The sequence below is a fragment of the Dunckerocampus dactyliophorus genome, chromosome 13 (genome assembly GCF_027744805.1).
Source record: "Dunckerocampus dactyliophorus isolate RoL2022-P2 chromosome 13, RoL_Ddac_1.1, whole genome shotgun sequence".
Lineage (NCBI taxonomy): Eukaryota > Metazoa > Chordata > Actinopteri > Syngnathiformes > Syngnathidae > Dunckerocampus > Dunckerocampus dactyliophorus.
The window spans coordinates 19452218-19472114 of record NC_072831.1 but is presented as its reverse complement, the minus strand read 5'-3'; the positions used below and the strand labels follow the sequence as shown (position 1 = coordinate 19472114).

General features: G+C 40.6%; 1 protein-coding gene across 4 annotated transcripts in view; it reads left to right on the top strand.

Annotated features, from left to right (window-relative positions):
- The window catches only part of daam2 (dishevelled associated activator of morphogenesis 2), a 97257-nt gene that overhangs the window by 62074 nt on the left and 15286 nt on the right, over positions 1 to 19897 (top strand). For 3 of the 4 annotated variants that reach the window (XM_054795834.1, XM_054795835.1, XM_054795837.1), the window contains exons 6-16: positions 5511 to 5844; positions 6483 to 6593; positions 8647 to 8750; positions 8846 to 8912; positions 8996 to 9113; positions 10144 to 10282; positions 14662 to 14720; positions 14796 to 14980; positions 16793 to 17095; positions 18012 to 18119; positions 19609 to 19638. In XM_054795834.1, the coding sequence (XP_054651809.1) occupies positions 5511 to 5844; positions 6483 to 6593; positions 8647 to 8750; positions 8846 to 8912; positions 8996 to 9113; positions 10144 to 10282; positions 14662 to 14720; positions 14796 to 14980; positions 16793 to 17095; positions 18012 to 18119; positions 19609 to 19638 (1558 nt within the window). The remainder of the gene's footprint in view (positions 1 to 5510; positions 5845 to 6482; positions 6594 to 8646; positions 8751 to 8845; positions 8913 to 8995; positions 9114 to 10143; positions 10283 to 14661; positions 14721 to 14795; positions 14981 to 16792; positions 17096 to 18011; positions 18120 to 19608; positions 19639 to 19897) is intronic. The other variant, XM_054795836.1, reaches the window with a different exon arrangement.

The window sequence follows — 19897 nt, the reverse complement described above, 5'->3', positions numbered from 1 at the left end:
AAAATGTTATGTTCATGGTTATTGAAACTAATGAATCATCCACATCTTGCCATGGAACTGACTGGCAATCAGTCCACGGCGTACCCGACCTTTCATCCTCTCCAACTTCCCCGACCAGCCTAAGCAGTCGAAGATGGATGGTTAGATGGAACTATGCTTCTGCTCTGATTTTCACTTGAATTAAGGTTTTACTTGGAGTAAATGATATAGGTGAACGATTCCTCAAGCTGTTTTTGAAGAAGTCTACACTATCTTCATTTAAACATAAAATGAATGCCAATGTCAAACAATATCCTTATTCATAACCAAGTATCTCCGTCAGATCCTCTGACGTGATTGATTTCACTCAATGCCAGACATCTATGGGCAAGGGCAAATCAAGATGGAGATAATGATTGGTCAATGGGATTTCACTTTTTCTAGCACTTTTCTTCCTTCAAGCACACCGAGGGCAACTAGGGGTTCATTATCTTGATCAGGAATACTTCAACATGGGTGACTGACCATCGTACGTTTAGGAGACAATCATTCTACCACATGACCGAAGTCACGCCAAGATTTAATAAGGTACAATAACTGACAATAATTGTCAAAAATAGGAGGAGGAGGAAATGGCAAAGGGTTGAACACACCCTGCAAAGGTGCCGTTTGAAAATGATTATAGTAAAAGCACTGTACTTCAAGATTCAAGATTCAAGAGTTTACTTGAAAGCAAAACAAAAAAAGGAGGGGGTAGCCAAAGATTTATGCTGTACCAAGAGTAAAGAGGATTACTATAGCCCCATTTCCTCCAAGATGTACAGTTTGGTTCATTTTAATATAGGATGTCCGATAATATAGGCCAACCGATATTTTCGATTACTGATCATATCAGTTTGATGTCGGTAAGCGACTGAAACCTCATCAAACTGTACAGTGCGCCACAGAGCAACAAGCTCTGTATGTCCGCTGCCTGAAATGATTTCAAAGTGTTGCCTTTAGGTTGTAAATATGCAATTTGCAATGACTGTAAAATGTTAACATTTTGCTCTTTGCACTAAAGTAGCTCCACCTAAATACTGTAGTAGCACTTATTACTAGGGTTGTCACGAGATTAAAACGTGATGAGAATTCCCGTTTAGAGAAAAACAGCCTCACAGGCACTAAACTTGGAACGCTAATTAATAAATTAATCAATCACATGATAAATGGGAATGAACTTAGGTGGCAACAAAAAGGCAACACGACGAACAATAACATAACCACCCGACCAAGTTTTCCCATGGGTGCACACTGACATGCACAGCCTTCGTCCTGGCAGTGCTCACAGATGCAGTTTGCTACATTGCAAAATAAATGCTGCTCTTTAATACAGTTGAAAGCCAGCATTTTGAGAAATGCTTCAAACGTTTGGCAGACAGTAGTAATTGCTGGTGAAAAAATAGATGTCACAAACGCCAATTCCACAACTTGTGACAACATTAGTGGTTAATTTGGAAACAGGCACTGCTGCAAACACGTTGCAGTGACAGGAAAGTGCCAAACAGAAAATACAAAACCAAAATAAGAGCAGAAAACAGGAAACAACATGAAAACTAAAGTACAACCTTTCATGCGGAACATGACAAAGTGCTGGTAAAGCTACGAGGGAGTAAGGCGTCAGGACACATTTTGACACATTTTTTATAACTCGTATTGCATATTGCAATATTATTTTGCACAGTGCATATTTGTGAAATACAAGAAAAAGGATCATGTGTTCATTACATGACATTAGTTTGAGTGTAGAGCTGCTGCCGATAACTGTAATGGTGATGTATTGTTAAAAAAAAAAGCTTCACCCCAGTCACAGCATTGGCATTAGGCAGGTGTATAAACACCTACTGCGCCCAACATTAGGAACACCTGTACGATATAATTAGATCTAAACAACTTCCTATATAAATTTAATATTAATGAATTTGGATACATTTGAAAATGTATTTATTGTTGTTGTGTCTTTATATTGTATACTGTAGCTAGCGCCACCCACTGTAGCGTTTGTTTACTTGTGCATTCTTGGCATGAGCACACACGTTAATATGTTGTGTGCTATAAATGTTCGTCCTGTCTGTGTGTGTGTGTGTGTGGGGGGGGGGGGGGGGGGGGGCGCCACATGGCTCTTGTCGCTTTGACTGCTCGCTGTGGATATGCAGATAAGCTACTTTATAAGAGCAATGATATACTGTACAAGTCACATGTGATGTGCACTCCCTACAGTATATTAGAGCTCTTACATGCTTGGGCTCACATCAAGTATGATTTATGTGACGGAAAACTGTGTCAATATCATGACTTCTCTTGCACACCGCCCTCCATTGAAATGGAGCTATGCTGCCACACTGATGATCACCTTTGTGTAAATGTGTGAGAACATGATGGTTAAAGGCTTGTAGGAAGTGACGGGAGCATGTGAAGACTGGAGTATACTGGAGTATTGAGTATTGCAGTAGTATTGGCTATGTAGGGTCACCCGAAGGTTACAAAGCACTGTTAAGCCTGTGCAGCCTGCAGTGTAGAGTCACATTAGATGATAAATGGTTGCCTATACATGGCTCCTCTTTGCAAATAGTCTTCCAAATATTCCTAGTGTAAAGCTTATATAGACTAGTGAAGTTATAGACGTTATTTGTTAGTGATTACACTTATGAAAAAAATACTAAACTGAGTTTGGCACGGACCAAGAAAGAACTTAGTAAATTCTCTATTCTCAGGAATAGGGTGCATACAAAGGTTCTGCTCCAAACAGGCCTTGGCAAAGATCTTATTCTACTGACATGGTCGTTTAATGGCTTTATGATCATTTAATTATTGTTTAATATAAATGTGACTGAAGGTAACATCATCTTTGACCATGTACTGGCGCTGCCTCAGCATGTACTACTGCTACTGCAGCCACCGTTGCTTTGTGTCATTGCATTCCAAGTTATACTACACACTTCTTTCGAGTGTGTGGGGCTCGGCTTGGTACTGTTCATCTTTGCCTGGGCGCATATTGTATGCAGCAGTCGTTTTTGTACTGTTTCTTCTGTCTTGAAAACAATCCCGGAGGGTTTTCAAGTATGCAGCGGTTGTTCCCTTCCAAAGAGGAAGGAAAGACCGGCCTATACTCAGCTTGCACGCCAGTCAGGTAGAAGGCAAAGTCAAAGCAGGATGGGAGCTACTTATTCAAGCTCTGACAGTAGAGGCAGCGAGGAGGAGAATGGGGAGATAGATTATAGTATTGTTATAGTATGTAGTTGTTTGTGTGTGTTGTGATCCATCGATGTCGGTGTGTGTGTGCGTGTGTGTGTGTGTGTGTGTGTGTGTCTTACAATCCGAAACAAGAGTAGCAGCCCCTTGAATCTCCCCCTTCTAAAACTCCCAAGAATAACATCTTTCACCCTCTCCTCTCCATATGTTTCATTGCTTCTCCACTATAAAATATTTCTCTCTGAGGTGGTCTTACAATAAATACGGGTTACTGTTGATCTCGTCTCCAGCCAAACACTTGTCACTCATGCAGCGGAGGAAGGTGCACAATCCGTTCCACTTTGTGACTACTATACCGTATCTAATAGTGTGGATTTATTTATATTTAGAGACTGCAGCTCCTGTTAAAAAAAGAAACATGAAGCACATTGGCTGCTGTGCCTTATGTGATCTAACGGCATTGTCAAATGATTTTATTTCTTTGAGAAATGTATTGGTAATGCCAGGGAAAGTGTGTGTGCGCCTTTGCTGGAAATCTGGGATTGATTGAGTTTCAATAGAAGAACATCTGGCCTCAATGTAGGTGCAATAATAATTTACATGTTTTTGTAGTTTCCATAACTATAAAAAGCCAAAGAGGTGGAACTTGGATCATGTCCTTTTGACATTGTCAAAACAATGCATCAGCTGCAAATCCTCTCCATCTTTTTTTTCCCTCTCCCACTGTATGTCCGCTTTCTCACCCTCTTACAAGCCTGCATTTGTTTGAAATTATTCATCACGGCCATCAGGAATTTGACAGTGTGGGAAGCTCATTTGTATGCTGGCTGTAACGCGTCATGTTTACACATCCTGTCTCTCAGCTCGTCACTCAGGGAGGTCAACAGCTCACTGCTCCGATATTTACACCAACTAATGAGGCTTGTCTCTGATGTGACTGTAAGGTGTGAAATGTTACCAGTAAAATAGACTTTAGATTTCTGGTGAAATGTGTAGTTATTTCATTCAATAGCAGTTATGTCATGTGCAGATGTGTCTTTTTCAGCCCAAATGCACTGTGTGATGTGAGCAAAAGAGGGGACATAGTTCATGTGCAACCCCCCCCTGCACTCTGTCATCTTACCAACAATGCATAGGATGCTGATAGTGTGTATTTTTGTGTATGTCTGTTGCAAGTTCAATAATATAGTGTTAAAAATGTAACTTCTCCTTGTGGGCCTACTATAAATAGATTAAAAATACACTTGGATGAGTGTGTCAGAGGGTGTTTCAGAATACTCTGTGGTTTCCACCGCATAAATCCCACCTGGTTGATAGAAAAGCTGGTTGAAAGAAAAGCTTAAACACAAGTGGAGATGTGATGGCTCTTGTTGTAACTGAAAAAATAGGGCTGTCAAATGATTACATTTTTTCACAAGATTAACTTCAGTTTTCCACTTCCCTCCTGCTTGCCGTTGATGTCCTCTCCGATTTCAGATCAACATTTGCAATCAAAGTCACTCCCCTTTTCTTTTCAACTGCCATTGTTCACTCCCAACACGATACAGGTTTCTGCTCTAAATATGCCTCACACACTTAATTAAATGCATTTCAAGTATAAAATTCATAGGTACTCACCGTTAATGCATTATAATCATTGATGACTGGTGAAGCTCGTGCTTCCGTAGCCAAACAAACATTTGTGTCTCAGCACACAACTCTGGTGTGTTAAAGGACTGCTAAACAAAGTGTGAAATCTTAACACTTGACAAAACACCCTCAGCGAAGCATAAAGACATAAACATGTAAAAATTGTGGGCTTTCTAACAATGGTACATGTAAGCTGTATAGTTTGCCTTTATGACGTATTTAGAAATGATGGTGAAAGAGGTGTGTTTTTCTGCGGAAAAATAAACATAAATAAATCAATAGAAATACAACACATAAAATAAAAATAAACCGGGTATTTTTGTTTTTACCACAAATCCACAAATTTGTGGGGTCATGAATGCTGAATCTGGAATGTGTGGAGATGCGCTTTATATTGTGCTTCTTCATGTCTAATGTTCTTTTTTTAACACCCCTTGTCAAGACTGTTTTTTCTTGTAGAATAAAAAAGACAAACAAGCCTCTAGGAAAAAGCAAAACACGTGCCCAAAGAACTGAGCTGAGAATATCTCAATGGTATACGAGTTTGGGGCGCTGGGCTTTAAAGATTCCACTGTATTTTAATCAGTGTCAGGTTTAATTTATTTACATACATTACAATCTAAGCTAGTACTGAATCAATTCGACCTTAACTTCCCTTTGTCCTCTTTTAGGTTTGTGACGCGCTTTATTGAGCTGGACGGCCTCACTTGCCTGCTCAACTTCCTGCGCAGCATGGACTATGAGACCTCAGAGAGCCGTGTCCACACCTCTGTCATCGGGTGCATCAAAGCCTTGATGAACAACTCCCAGGGCCGCTCGCACGTGCTCGCTCACCCGCAGAGCATCAACACCATCTCACAGAGCCTGCGGACGGAGAACATCAAGACCAAAGTGGCAGTGCTGGAGATACTTGGGGCAGTGTGTCTGGTCCCCGACGGACACAAGAAAGTGTTGCAGGCTATGGCTCACTACCAGAAATACGCTGCTGAGAGGACTCGCTTTCAGGTGTGCCAGTGTTTCTATTGAAGTGTAAATGCTGTCCTTGAACTGTCTCTTACATGGTGGAACCTTAGAGCTTAGGGCTGACTGTGTTTTTGTGAAAGGCTAGACAAAGATGATGCTTAAATAAATCACTCTGTGATCATTTTGACATGGAGACTTGTGCATAGCCCCCCCAGACGTTTTGACCTCAGGCTAAGTCAACACACCTGAAGACCATTACAAAGTTAGGTGAGGACATCCTTAGTTAGAGAGGTCAAGAATGTGTAGTGCTTCAGTGTCTGTCAGGCCTGAGTCAACAAGACTCTTCCCCCTGGGGTGGGTGTTAAATCATGCCACGTTTGGCTAAGTTCACGCTGGGGGAGCAAGGCAATTCACCACTTACGATGATGTGATGTTGCTTTGCGTTACAATCACTCTTCAGAAGTATGTCTGGGGCTAGTTTTAAGACTGAGTGAAAGGACAATGACCTCTTGTGTTATCTGATCCCACCACTGTTAGTTTACAACAATTTATGGGTGATTCATCAAGATTTCAGTCAGTTCTGTGACCTTTTTCTGCCTTACTTAAACACTAGCTGGTCACTTTGCTGTGGTCAAGCATCCCTTAACAAACTTGCTGACAACTCTCCCGTCTGTTTGTAGACACTGTTGAATGAGCTGGACAGAAGTACAGGGCGCTACAGGGACGAGGTCAACTTGAAGACAGCCATTATGTCCTTCATCAACGCCGTGCTCAACGCTGGAGCAGGAGAGGTGGGATTCAATACATGCTCATTAGATGAGGCCCTGTCAAACAAACACATGTGTCAAGATATTCAGTATTCAGAAAATCTACTGCTATTCATGTATTAACAACAGATGAAAGAAATAGTAGTAGTTAAAAAAATAAATGTCAACTTTCAAAAAAATGCTGCCCTTTTTGGATGGAATTGCTTTTTTTTGTGGATGTTGGATTGTGTGCTGATCTCATCTGGAGTGCACGCACTTACTCCCTAATCAATGACAATTTGATATATGCACTCTTCTGGCGCTGGCATTAACCTCCCTGAAATGTACTCCCCCCTCCAACCCTCCACACTCAAATTTGCGTACTGTTACTTGACGTTTGAGCTTTGCAGTGCAGACTGATGTATGAGCAGAGTTTGACACCAGAGGACTGTTTTTGTATTCATGCGAGGTGGAGGTGTCACACAGGAGTGTGTTCACCGTAAATCTCAGTTTAAGGCGAATAGCTTCCATCATATTTGCAGTCAAACATGGATTTTTCCATGAAATAAGTATATACATGTGTACGCGTTTAAAAATATAATAATAACAATAATAATGAAGCCTGCTGTCAAATAAGCATCGTCAATTTGCAAGGCTTTATTTTGTTGGTTTTACGGGGCAGATTTGAAGAAATGTAATGGTTACAACTAGTTCGATATTCGCTTTTTATCGATATTCAATATACCGATACTGTCCAGCGTTTTATAAACGGATACCGATATTGGCAACAGCTCTTCTCTCAAACTAATATCAGGTCACGTTGTGTGTAATGAACACATTGACGACTCCAGACTGCGACTAACTGGTCGCATTGTGTGACTAAAATATGACACATCACAAGTAAGTTTTTCATCTCCTCATCTACCAGATAAATGTTCCCCCGTTGACAAGTGATGCACTTGGTCCCTTATTGCCGTGAGAATGAAAAAATAGTGTGTAAAATGTGGAGTCAATTGACGACAGCTTGTCACAGTCTAAGCCTATCCATGCCAGTGTGTGTGATTTCTCACGTTCCACGTTTTGCAATCCATCGACTTTTCTACCATCTTTGTTTACACATTTTGCCTTTCTCACACTTTCTTCTAAATTAAGGCTTTTTAACGTGCTACCCTCACAAGATATTTTTCGTGGCATGTTTTTCATTTTATATCGGTCTTACAAATGGCTGGTAAGTTCCACACTACAGGCTGCAGGGTACAATAGTACTAGCCAGACGTGATCGACTTTTGTGTTTGGCATTGAAAAGGCATTTATCAGCATATGCCGATCACATGCTTCTCCATAGAAATCGGCTGATATTGATCGGTGGCCGATCATTTGGAGCATCGCTAGAAAAAAATGCCATATTTATTTTAAACATTTTGTCTCAACAAAATAGTCATTAAAAATCATGACCAATAGTCAACTAAAATATAATGTTCTACTGTCAACAAGTAAGACAGGCTAGCCCGAACACATTCACAAGTTAGAATCCAATTGTAATGCTGTAATGCAAAGACACAATGTGGAAAGATATAAGCACAAGTAGAGTTCAAACACTTTACTTATACAATCAGTGAAATAAACTAGGCTTATTCAACACATCTCCAGTCGCTTGTTATTTTGCTGCATGAACGTGCGATGGCTGCGTGTGGGTCCGAGTGATTCTTCCTGAGGTGTGATTGTTATATTACAAGTTCAGTATTAAAGGAAAATACCCAATTAGATTACAAGTATTAAAGGAAAATGCCCAACTCACACACCACAGCGCTTTACAATCATTGCAAACTGCACATTTACAATCCGAAGTAAAAAAATATTTCCAGCTTGTGGATATACTGAGAGATCAAGCTTGTTGCTGCGTTGAGCATATCACGCATGCCGATATCATTATCGGCAGAAAAAACAATGATATGAAGCGATATGTAATTTTTTTTATGCCAAGCTGCCAAGAGTATCGGTCGCCCGTCATCTCTAGATAAGACGGAAATGCAAGGATCCCAATATTTTGTATGTGTAATGGACATCTGAATTTTCTTTTTATCATCTGCTCTTGTAGGACAACCTTGAGTTCCGCCTCCACCTAAGGTACGAGTTCCTGATGTTGGGCATCCAGCCGGTCATTGATAAGCTTCGAGAGCATGAAAATTCCACCCTGGATAGGTGAGCGTGACAACAACAGCATAAAAGACAGTCCGCAATCGTTTTGGCAAAGGCAAAAGCAGCATAGTTCTCAATGTTAATTCTTGTCTTATCAGGCATTTGGACTTTTTTGAGATGGTGCGCAACGAAGATGACTCAGAGTTGGCCAAAAGGTTTGATATGGTAAGTACCGCTGGTACTGTATATTCATTCAGCTGTGATTTCTGTCTCGATCATAATACAAGAGTGCTACTTTTTCTCAACAGACCCATGTAGACACCAAGAGTGCCGGTGCTATGTTTGAGCTGGTTAAAAAGAAGCTGAGCCACACAGACGCCTACCCACACCTCCTTTCCATCCTCCAACACTGCCTGCAGATGCCCTGTGAGTCATTACAGGTCATGTACTCGATAGTCTCTCAAATTGAGAGAAAGCTGTTGAGAGATAGTTACACTTAATACAGTCACAAAATCAAACTAGAGTGTGTCGTCCCCACAATGCTGGGTAGCACTGAGGAAAATGGATAAAAGTCACTGTTCTTATGAAATTGACATGAAGGGTACCCCAGTCTACATCAAACTGGCTTGGATGTGATTTAAAATCTGTAAGGTTCTTGCTCTGACATAAAACAATAATCTCTCCTGGAGCTTTAGGAAACGGTTGAGACACCCTTTGGCAGATAGAGCTACGGGTGTCTCGATACTACTTTTTCGATAGCCGTATTGATTCGATATCAGCACAAATCACACGTTTGTAACTTGTTTTGTTATGTGGAATGTTAGAAAGGGCTTGATCAAATGATATTACTCAAACAGAGAACAAATGTCAGCAACAGTAGGTATGAGGAAAAACTGACTCATTTACTTCTTTATGCAAACTTCCCTGGTTCTGTGCCACTATGGGAAAATTGTGCAGGACAAGTTTTGTGCTCAGCTGCAATGTCTTTTTTGGACTTGAACAAAAAATACTGCCACACGGACGACATCACTCCTGCGGTTGTTGTGATCACGTGGGCTCTCCATGCTAAATCCACCGCTGTTGGGTAGAAGTGCAGGCGTGGAGTCTGGAATGAGCTGCTTGTTTCAGACTGCCAATATTGGAACTGAGCGCCTCAGCTACCTTGGCCAGATGTCATTTAAACTTCATCATGGTCTAGAGTTGACGTAGAACATGGTGCCCAAAATTTAAAGACGGCTAAAAATATAAATTTGGCTTTGTACATTCTGACCCTTGGCCTGAGTTAGAGGTCCAAATCACTTAGGTTCTTGTTTTGATGTAGAGAAATTATTCCCTAGAGTTAGAAAAAGATCAAAGATCCTAGAAAAGGCTGGCAAGAAGTCCTGCTTGGACACAGTTAGTTTTCCCATGTTTTTTGGCATCACATCAGCATTTCTCTTTTCATCTTTATATTCAGATAAGCGTGGTGGAAGCGCCATGCATCACTGGCAGCTTCTCGACAGGATCCTTCAGCAAATAGTCCTACAAGATGACAAGGGGGAGGACCCTGACCTTGCCCCTCTGGACAACTTCAGTGTTAAAAACATCATTCGCATGTAAGTCAAACCCATTTTAAGTCTTGTGGTTAGGTAGTGGTGGCACAGCACACGTGGTGAAGTGGCTGTCTAACAATTAGAATATTGTTGGTTTTTCTCATGTTGCACTCTCAGGCTTATGGACGTATCCTTGAATTCTCATTTGGTGGTTATGTGAAGGACCCATTTACTTTCCTTCCATCGCATCAACTGCCATCATTGTGTTTTAATGTATGAATGAGGCAACCTGTAAGAGCACATTTGAGTAGAATGTACTTGACTGTAGAAAGTCATTATGTCAACAGACTATTTAAAGACACACACACACACTCAAACACATGCTTGATAATACTGAACCAGTGATGTGTGCATTCACTTTGACCAGCAGAGACATTTCTCTCAGAACTCAAAATTCTTAGCCCCATTTATGCAAAGTAGAGCATTAAAAATATGCTTTTGGATAAGTCAGGGTGAACAAGCAGTTGGTGCACACTTGGGTGGGGCAATTGCAATCTTTTCAGGTACTTTTGAAAAGTCTGTGCGCATGGGGATTGTTGTGACAACATTTCAAAAAAGGAAAGAATCAAAAACTAATTTTTACGAGAACATTCTCGTGGTGAGCGTGTATGTGCTGGGAGCTGAGAATATGATTCCTCAGGAAGGTGAGGCAAAGTGAAGCTGGCAGCAGGGGGTCTTGGGTAAAGTCTGAGGAAGCCGCGCTCCGTGGCACGAAAGCGGAAACCCAAGATCAAAAGGAAATTGCTGTAATCGCATTAGTCAGGCAGGCCTGCCAAGTGATCCATGTTTAGGTGCGGCCAAGCAACCACTTGGCTTCAAGTCAATGGTTTAGTTCAGGAAAACCCAGGTACTTCAGGTTTGTTTACTTTTAAAGGGTGCAGCTGGACACTGACAGATCTGCTACTTTAACCTAAGGTTTCCTTAATGGGTTTTAACCCTTTAAGTGCCAAAGTTACATAATTGCGACAAGCAACATTGCTGAATTTAACAAGCCATAGAGACAAATCTGAGGCATCATGTAGTTACTTTTATAATATACACCAGGAGACGGCGGACATATGTAACTTCAATCTGAGCAACATTTCTGGGCGTGTTTCTATGGAAAGTTTAGGAGTTGAATGAGTTTGAACACCGTGTGATGGCAGCAGTGAGTCCGCTCACCATGACAGTCCATTTTGGAGCCGATGCTTTGCTTCACCGTGTTCGGGGTTGCAGGAAGGGACATCCCAGAGGAGAATTGTACTGCTCAAAGCTTGCTCTTCTACAGCTCAGATTCTCATCTCAGCCTCATTTTAGTTTCTATTTTGTCTCAAAATGTTTCTCAGAAATTTCTCCTAAAATGCACTGGGAGAAATGGGTGAGACGTACAGTGCGTGTAGCACGGGTGGTCAAAACACCACCAATTGTCAGAGGGCTGTACATTCCCGCGGATGTATAAAACAGTAGAAATAGCGGCGGTCGTGTTAGGATCTGCGGCAGAAAATACACTACTTTCATTTACAGTATTCCTCTATCTGTAACCATTTACAAGCTCAAACCTTTTGAAATAGTAATATAAAAAACGTTGTCCATCCATGCAAGTAATGCTGGTTACATTAATATGGACAGCAGTAGTCTAATATCAGTCTAATTACTGCAATATTTTAAAGACCACAATATAAACTATATATAGACTGTTTTTAATAATCTGTCTCCAAAGAAGGTCACAAGTGGGATAGATCATAACCGTAGTTCTCCGATCTTAGTGACACACCCACCTGAATTTATGTTGTATTGTGTGTCTTTGTGTGACAGCAAAACTAGAATCTGGAGTGATGAGGAAACTAAAAGTTCATGATTAAATTTATGATATAGGCATATATGGCTGTGGCTTCAAACTGTGCTCTGCAGCTGGATTATGAATGGACTAGAGGTGGCCCTCAGTCTACAAACTGTTCCTACAACTGTGATTTCAGTCTAGCTTTATGTTAAGTCAGAACTTATACGTAGACGATAGTTACATTAATACTTAATTCACTCACACTGCACTATTATTGCACACTGGAAGGGGCATTGCAAAAGAGGGAGGGACAGGGTTATTGGGAGGAAGAAGTGTGAATAATGAGATCACTACACTACCTAGTAGGGGTGTCACGACTCACCAGGCAAGACGAAACACAAGATTAGGTCTACAAGAACGAGACAAGATGTGATTTTAATGAATTTTAAGAAAAGCACAAGGAAGAAATATAAAAAACATATGACAATATATTGCAATCTGTGCTACCTGTACCGCCTCTACCTACTGATTCAAAGAGATGTATGACTGACAAAAGGGCTCACTCCGTTCATGCCCTTGCTCTATGGAACAAATGCACCATTTTGCTGAAACCGGTACACTGAATGAAACCTCTTCCTGCCTGTTTAGAGGCGGGAGAGGAGGAAAACAAACGTGAATATGGCAATATGTTGAGATCGTCAAAATTCTCAAGTTCATTTTCATTTATTGTGTGATTGATTAATTAATTTATTATCATCCCAGGGCTATTGCCCACTGGACATTTTTTTCGTACCGAGAAATCTTGTCAAGTTTTAATCTTGCGAGATGTTGTGACACCTTAGTTATCGTTGTCCATTTCATAGTAGATCCTTCATGATGGTGGAGGTGTCTAAGCTGCTCCAATATAAAAAATGTCATGTGGTAAACCTTAGCCCATCTGCTCCTACCGCTGTACTGTACACCAATTCTCAGTCACTATTTTTGTGTTGTTAGTACACTTAGAGTGTAATTCTTTCCAGCAAACTTGGACACTGCATTGAAGCTAAGTCATTACAGTGCATCAAAGATGGATAGTGGATCCATCACAGGGATGCAAACCTATCCCTCCTGCCAAAGCCTTGTTGTGTTTCCATAAACGCTCTTCAAAGTAAAGTATGATTCATAAACTGAGATTTCTACATTAGTTTGGCAGTTTGCCGTAGGCCTCCACAGTTAATGGACGAAACATTGAACTCTTGCCTTGGTGGTTCATGAGAGAGAGGTGGGGATTGTAGAGGTTAAATCGGCTGCTAAAACAACCTGGAGTTGTTCATCATATGTGGTCACTGTGATGACACCGGAGCCACGTTCAGCATTCCAATATTTCCATTGCCATGTAAAGGTGGTCAACAATCAAGTATTTGTGTCTCTTTTTTTTTTTTTTTTAAACCAAGGAGTGTTTTTTTTTCTCCTTAAAATCAAGGACTCGCAGACTTGAAAATGGAGTGAAGCCGCTTTATAAATCAAATGTATTATTATTAGATGTCCTTTGGTGACTTGATTACAAGAAGACTATTGCAATCAGTATATTTGATCCCTCATGGTAATTACACCTCACTATTTTACAACAAATTAATGTTCATACGCAACACCCCCATGTAAAAACTGCGACGAAAGACACATACAAGAACACATTCATGAAGACTGCCTTTATGTAGGAACGCAGGTAGACATGTTAGAAGCACTATTTTCATCTGCTACATTCATTCTGTCTGACGCTGAAGGCAAGTTTTCACTGCTGTTTGATTACTTTGTTTTCAACTATTTAATGTCTTTGTGCAACACACAATGCACACTCACACAATTGGAGTAAATAATTTCATTGACATGGACTGTTATTCGCATTAATCTGCCATTGTACAAAGACACTGAGTTTGTACAGTATGTGGCCATATTGAATGTTTGCCCCCCAAGCATCATACTGGGAGTGACGGGCTGCCTCTAAGTGACGTAGTTGCAACCCAAAATTTCTTAGTGAATTGCAATACATAGTTGTAAATATTTCTTTCTACTGTTAGTGACACATTTTATCCTCTTAACTCCAGCCAAGGCTCCGGTCCATACTCAAGGTTTTACTTAAGTCTTTTTCCTCCAAAATAATTTTTTTTCAGCAATCCATTTGACCAGCTTCCTCACCCACCTTTATTCTTGTTTATCTCTTACCTGTTGTACCTGTTCCCTGATGGCTTCATGATTTAAATTTGTTTTACATTGTTACATTTGTTACATCTGCATTTCAATTTAATCTGCATCCTAATAACTCTGCATAACAAACCTCCAACTAAACAAAGTTAAGAAATGCAACTGAACAGATTTGAACCCTGCAGGACTTATTTCAGCGCTAATATACTAGACTGTGCTATCCGCAACAAACTACCGGTAGTCAATGTTGGACAATTAGTCAAATCAGTCGTATTAAAACATTTGCAATCAGCAGTGACCATTTTGGATGTTACATGCATCCAATCCTAAAATGTCCTGGTTTGACTTAGTTGGACTGCTGTTGACTCCCAGATGTCCTGTGGAACCTATTCAATTCATCAGTCATGGCATTGATGCTCAATAAAGTCTTGCTCCTTCACAGGCTGGTCAATGAGAATGAGGTAAAACAGTGGAGAGATCAGGCTGAGAAATTCAGAAAAGGTAAGTTAACACTGCACAGACAACATGTCTTAGGATGTGTATCTGCAACTTGGTGTGTTCTTGTTCGCCCTTCAGATCATGTTGAGCTACTTGCCAAATTGGAGAGGAAGGAGCGAGAGTGTGAGACCAAGACCCAGGAAAAAGAGGACATGATGAAGACTCTGAACAAGATGAAGGATAAGCTCCAGCGTGAGGGTGTGGAGCTGCGCTCAGCCAGGGAGCAAGTCCTGGATCTATCATCACGCATCAATGACATTGCTGTAAGAAGTGCTGCTTTTAATACTGGCAGAAAATTTGCAGTACACTTGGGTTCAAGTTGGTATTACATTTTTCCAAACACAGCACAAATTTGAGTGGTCTTACAAGATTATGTGACAGTCATAAATATAAAATAGACATAACTGAACATAGTTGGATAATGGTGAGTACAGACAATGAACTCACAAGAATGAAGAGTTAGTAATAAGTGTAGTAGTGATTAGACATACCATTGACCAGTGTTGCCAACTTGGCGATTTTGTCGCTAGATCTGGCGACATTCCAACCCCCCTTGATGACATATTTTCTCAAAAGCGACTAGCGTCAAGTCTATGGACTTTTTCTGGCGTTGTTGGGGAGTTTTTTGGTATTCGGGGACTCAAAAGTGAAAGCACCTATTGTTCTGCATTTTGCGTTCTCACTGAGCAACAGTGGGTGCTGTTGACAGGTCCGCCCCGCCCAAAGGCAGCCACAAGCCGGCAGTAGACAGTAAGCTTCCGAGCCGCGATGCCACGGGGCTGGAGCTCACCCTGTTTTACATAGCGAGATCTCAAACGCAAATATTTCTTAATCTTCCGTAAGCCTGGACAAAAGAGGAGGGTGTGTTTATAGAGTATATTCTTAGTCTATTGCGACTCTTCATTAGTAAAATGACGTGGATTAGCAACAGTTTTTCGGGTAAATATAAGTAATTGATAAGCCTACCGTGTTGCTGTATTTATTGTGAAGCTCAGTTGCTATTACATATGTTAACATATGTTAATGTGAGCCATGAAATAAACACAGCATAATCTGTTATTTGCTGTTCAATTGTGCTCATTTTAAAATGTTCTCAATTGGCAACGTGTGATGGGAGAACTTTGAGAGGCACTGGCCGAGATAAAATATGAAAGTTATTATATTTTGATGAAATGATTGCACAACAAACCAATAACCAAGTATAAGTGTACTCCTGAAGGTAATTAAGACTTTAGATGTACTCACAAAGGAATGAATGGATAAAGGGTGAGTACAGACAATGGACTCACAAAGGAGTGAAGAGTTAATAAGAGGTGTCGTAGTGAGTAGACAGAGCATTGACAAATAAAATGGGAGAGAACATGGTTGGATAATGGGTGTATACAGACAATGAACTCACAAGAATGAAGAGTTAGTAGTGAGCGTTGTAGTGATTAGACTTAGCGTTTTGTACACGGTGGTTCAGGACTCTTCTTCCTTGTACTTTGCAAACATCAACTGCTTGTCCTGTTTCTTGAAATCGCTCATCTTATTGCATTGTTTGAGTTCCTTGCTCCGTCCATTACATCATTTGATTCCACATACTGAAACGCTGAAGGTTTTTAGCGTTGTTCTCGCGTATAAGTGTTTTAAGTTTACTTTTTCCCTGAGGTTAAATTTCTCCTCTCTTGTTGAGAAGAACTCTATGACATTTTTGGGTAGCAGGTTATTGTTTGCTTTATTTGGTTATTGTTTGACCACAGTTTTTGAGCTATGGCAGAACACATACTGTCATCAGTGCTTACCAAGGTCATTGAGGCAGCTATCTTGCCAACAGACTATGTGGTGGAGACTTAAGCCTGATCGTAATTTAGCAATTCAAACTGGTGAACCACTTGGTGGGAATGTACTGTGGTTGGTATCCCAGTGGTAAGGATACTAAAAAAAAATGTATGATATGATTTCATTATTTTGTTCATTTAACACTCACCATACCAAAACGGTAAAGTGAACTTAACTGGACTGTTCTTAGAGGTGGCTTTTATAAGCGTCAAAGCTCACAATTTATGCATATCCTGTATGTGACTCCTCCACAGGGTGGCGGTGTGTCATTCCCGCCACCTCCGCCCCCGCCAGGCGCACCTGTGGCTCCACCTCCACCTCCAATAATGGGTGGCTTCCCTCCACCTCCTCCTCCGCTGCCTTTCAGCTGCCCACCACCACCGCCACCACCACCCCCACCTGGTATCCCACCTCCTCCACCAGGAGCCCCGCCCATTTTCGGAGTACCGCCTCCGCCCATTCCCTCTTCTTTCAATTCGGTAAACACGCTGCGCTCCAAGTCCATCCCTCAACCTTCTCATCCGTTGAAGTCCTTCAACTGGGCTAAACTTGGCGAGGTGAGTCTTTTATATGTCATGAGGAGAAGCGGCATAGAAAATGGATGGATTATGTTAAAGAACTTAAAAGAAACCTTTTTTTTTTTTATTTTGCCCATCCACAATCCTTATGTGAAACATGAACACACGTCTTTCTCTTTTCTGGTGTTCTAAAACTATAAAACATAAAAAGAGACTGCTCATTACTGCATGTAATGGGACATACATATGCCACCTGCCAAGACCGCTATTAAAACACTTCCAACAAGATTTTATGGTTTTACATGCATGCTGTAGTAACAGGTACATTAATGACAACATGTAATACTTAGAGTATTTTGCCTTATTTTGGTTCTTTTAAGCATTACCGGCACCTGGGCTCATTGATTTCACATAGCAACATGGAAACGAACGCCTACACCTGGCATTTTCCAAACTCAAAAACAAAAGCAGTAGCAGCAGCGGCTGCTCCAATATGTAGCTTTACCTTTTGGTACTGATTTGAGGCATTGAGAGTGCAGCGATGACTCGCTGCGGGTGAGTGTGTGGTGAAGCTAGTCGCTAGCCGGTGTGGCGTGGCAAGGTGCCACTACGCCAGTACCGTAATTTGATCGGCGTAACAATGATAATTAATAATAATAAGAACAATGTTGCTGTAGCTTGATTAATATGCACGTCACATTAAATGTAAATGGAGCATGTTGGCGCTTTTTGGAGTGTTTTCAGAAGGCCTTATGGGTGGAATAAGTGTTTCCCATTACGTACATTCTTAGCTTCGGCTTCTTAGCTTCTTTTTTTAATCTTTAAAACGCACAGAACAGAGAGAGACATATGTGTTCATGTCTGTGGGCAAAATTTTTTAAAAGTGCAGTTTTCCTTGAGGAAATAGAAGCAAAACCTGTTGATTGTTTATTGCTTTGTCTATTTCATTCATTAGCATATGGTCAATGGTACCATCTGGAGTGACATTGATGACCTAAAAGCCTTCAAGATCCTTGACCTCAAGGACATAGAGAAGATGTTTTCAGCCTATCAGAGACAACAGGTTTGTATTTGGGGTTTACAAATGCATACTAGTGGTACGTGTGCATGTTTGTTCCATGCAGTGTTTAGCATATAACAAGACCTGTTCATTGTTTGCCTGGAATAACAAAAGTTTCATTCATTGTGTTAATTCGGCTTGATTATTTCACTTGTGTGACACTGCCAAGGGCCCAGGGCCAGGCTAACAGGCAGCTAGCTGTTCACAGCTGAAACACATTGTAGAATTGGAGCAGAGATGAGACCGCAATTGTGGGTCTTTACAGCATTTGTGTGAGAACGGTGGCTGTCTCTTCACAGCTTCTTGGATCAGTATAGACGGAGAATGCAGTCAGTAGTGCTGCAGAAATAAGGAATCACTGCACAGCCAGCCCCTTTGACGTAAATAGCAGTTTCGTCCTTCAGTACACAAATTACAATGTAATCTGCAATTGATTAATGGATGATATACAGTACTCACTGCAGACTTCTTTAGGTACAACCGCACAAGAGGGTAATAAAATAATAGAAGTATCTAGTTATTAAAATCATCATTATTTGAATGGCGTTCTGAGAGGTGTAATATTTTGCTCCCTCATGAAGCATATGCTAGGTTATCAAAATATGGCAGCAACATACTGCTCTCAGTAGGATGCAGTCCAGATGGATACAATTACAAAGCAAGGCCACAATAATAAACAGAATTTTCTGGTCTTAAAATGTGTCTCATTGTATTGTGCAGGTGTACCTAATATTTTGGTTGAGGAGTGTATGTATGTTAATGAAAATGATTCAAAATGCATTATATAATTGATGTAAAATATATAAAAATATCCATAGTTTAAATGGATTTTTCTCCATGCCTTTGGATGCCCATAAAAATGTCATATGACTCAAACAATACAAGTTATACTGTATACAATGACAATTAACAATAAAAACTACACGCAGTAGTAGTACTAATAAATAACAATATAAAAAGGTTACCAAAATATATCATTATTCATGAAATACAAAATTAAGTGATGAGTGCATGAGAAAAATATTTTAAAGTTAAATAAGTGATGAAGTCGAGATCAGACCCAGATAACACGCTTTTTTAAATGACCAAGGTAACAGCAAACTAGGAAGAAAATACCAGGTTTAAATGTCCTTTCACTGCCAGAATGCCTGCAGATGAATGAGTGACTGAAGGTTATTGACAGTTTTTTTTTGTTACGCACATGAATTCATAAAGATCAGGTTCTGACTTTGACCACTGAATTCATCTAAATTCAAGCTGATCCTATATTTCCATTTCAAAGCAGATTGGCTCAAGAATGTATTGGAATATTCGTGGTGTTATTCACAAATGCAATGCAGCTACTGTATATTGTTTTTTTCTGAGCTGGCTTTTTAGCTTCAGTTTGTAGTGTGCACAGTTCTTTGCTCTCTAGCCAACACTGTGTTTCTTGCTTGGAGTGCTAATCTTTGCATGTGTTTTGTGTCTCTGCGCTCACCGACTGCCTGGGTAGGACCTGCTCACTAACCAATCCTTCAAGCAGGTGAGTTCGCAGCTTCTTCATGACACGGTTACCTACCTTCAATGCAGCTGGCGCCTTCTCTTTTTGTGATGCAGCAGGTGGCTGCAAAATGCTATAGTCTTTTCTTTTTTTTTTTAAGTCTGTGTGTCACATAACTCATCCATTGGTACAGACTACAGACCCTTTGGGATTGTTGTTTTGGGAATGTGCAACAGGTTTTTATCGTAGCATTAGAAGGGGGTAACATGTTAAAACTACTTTTTTTCTCTCTTTATAGCTG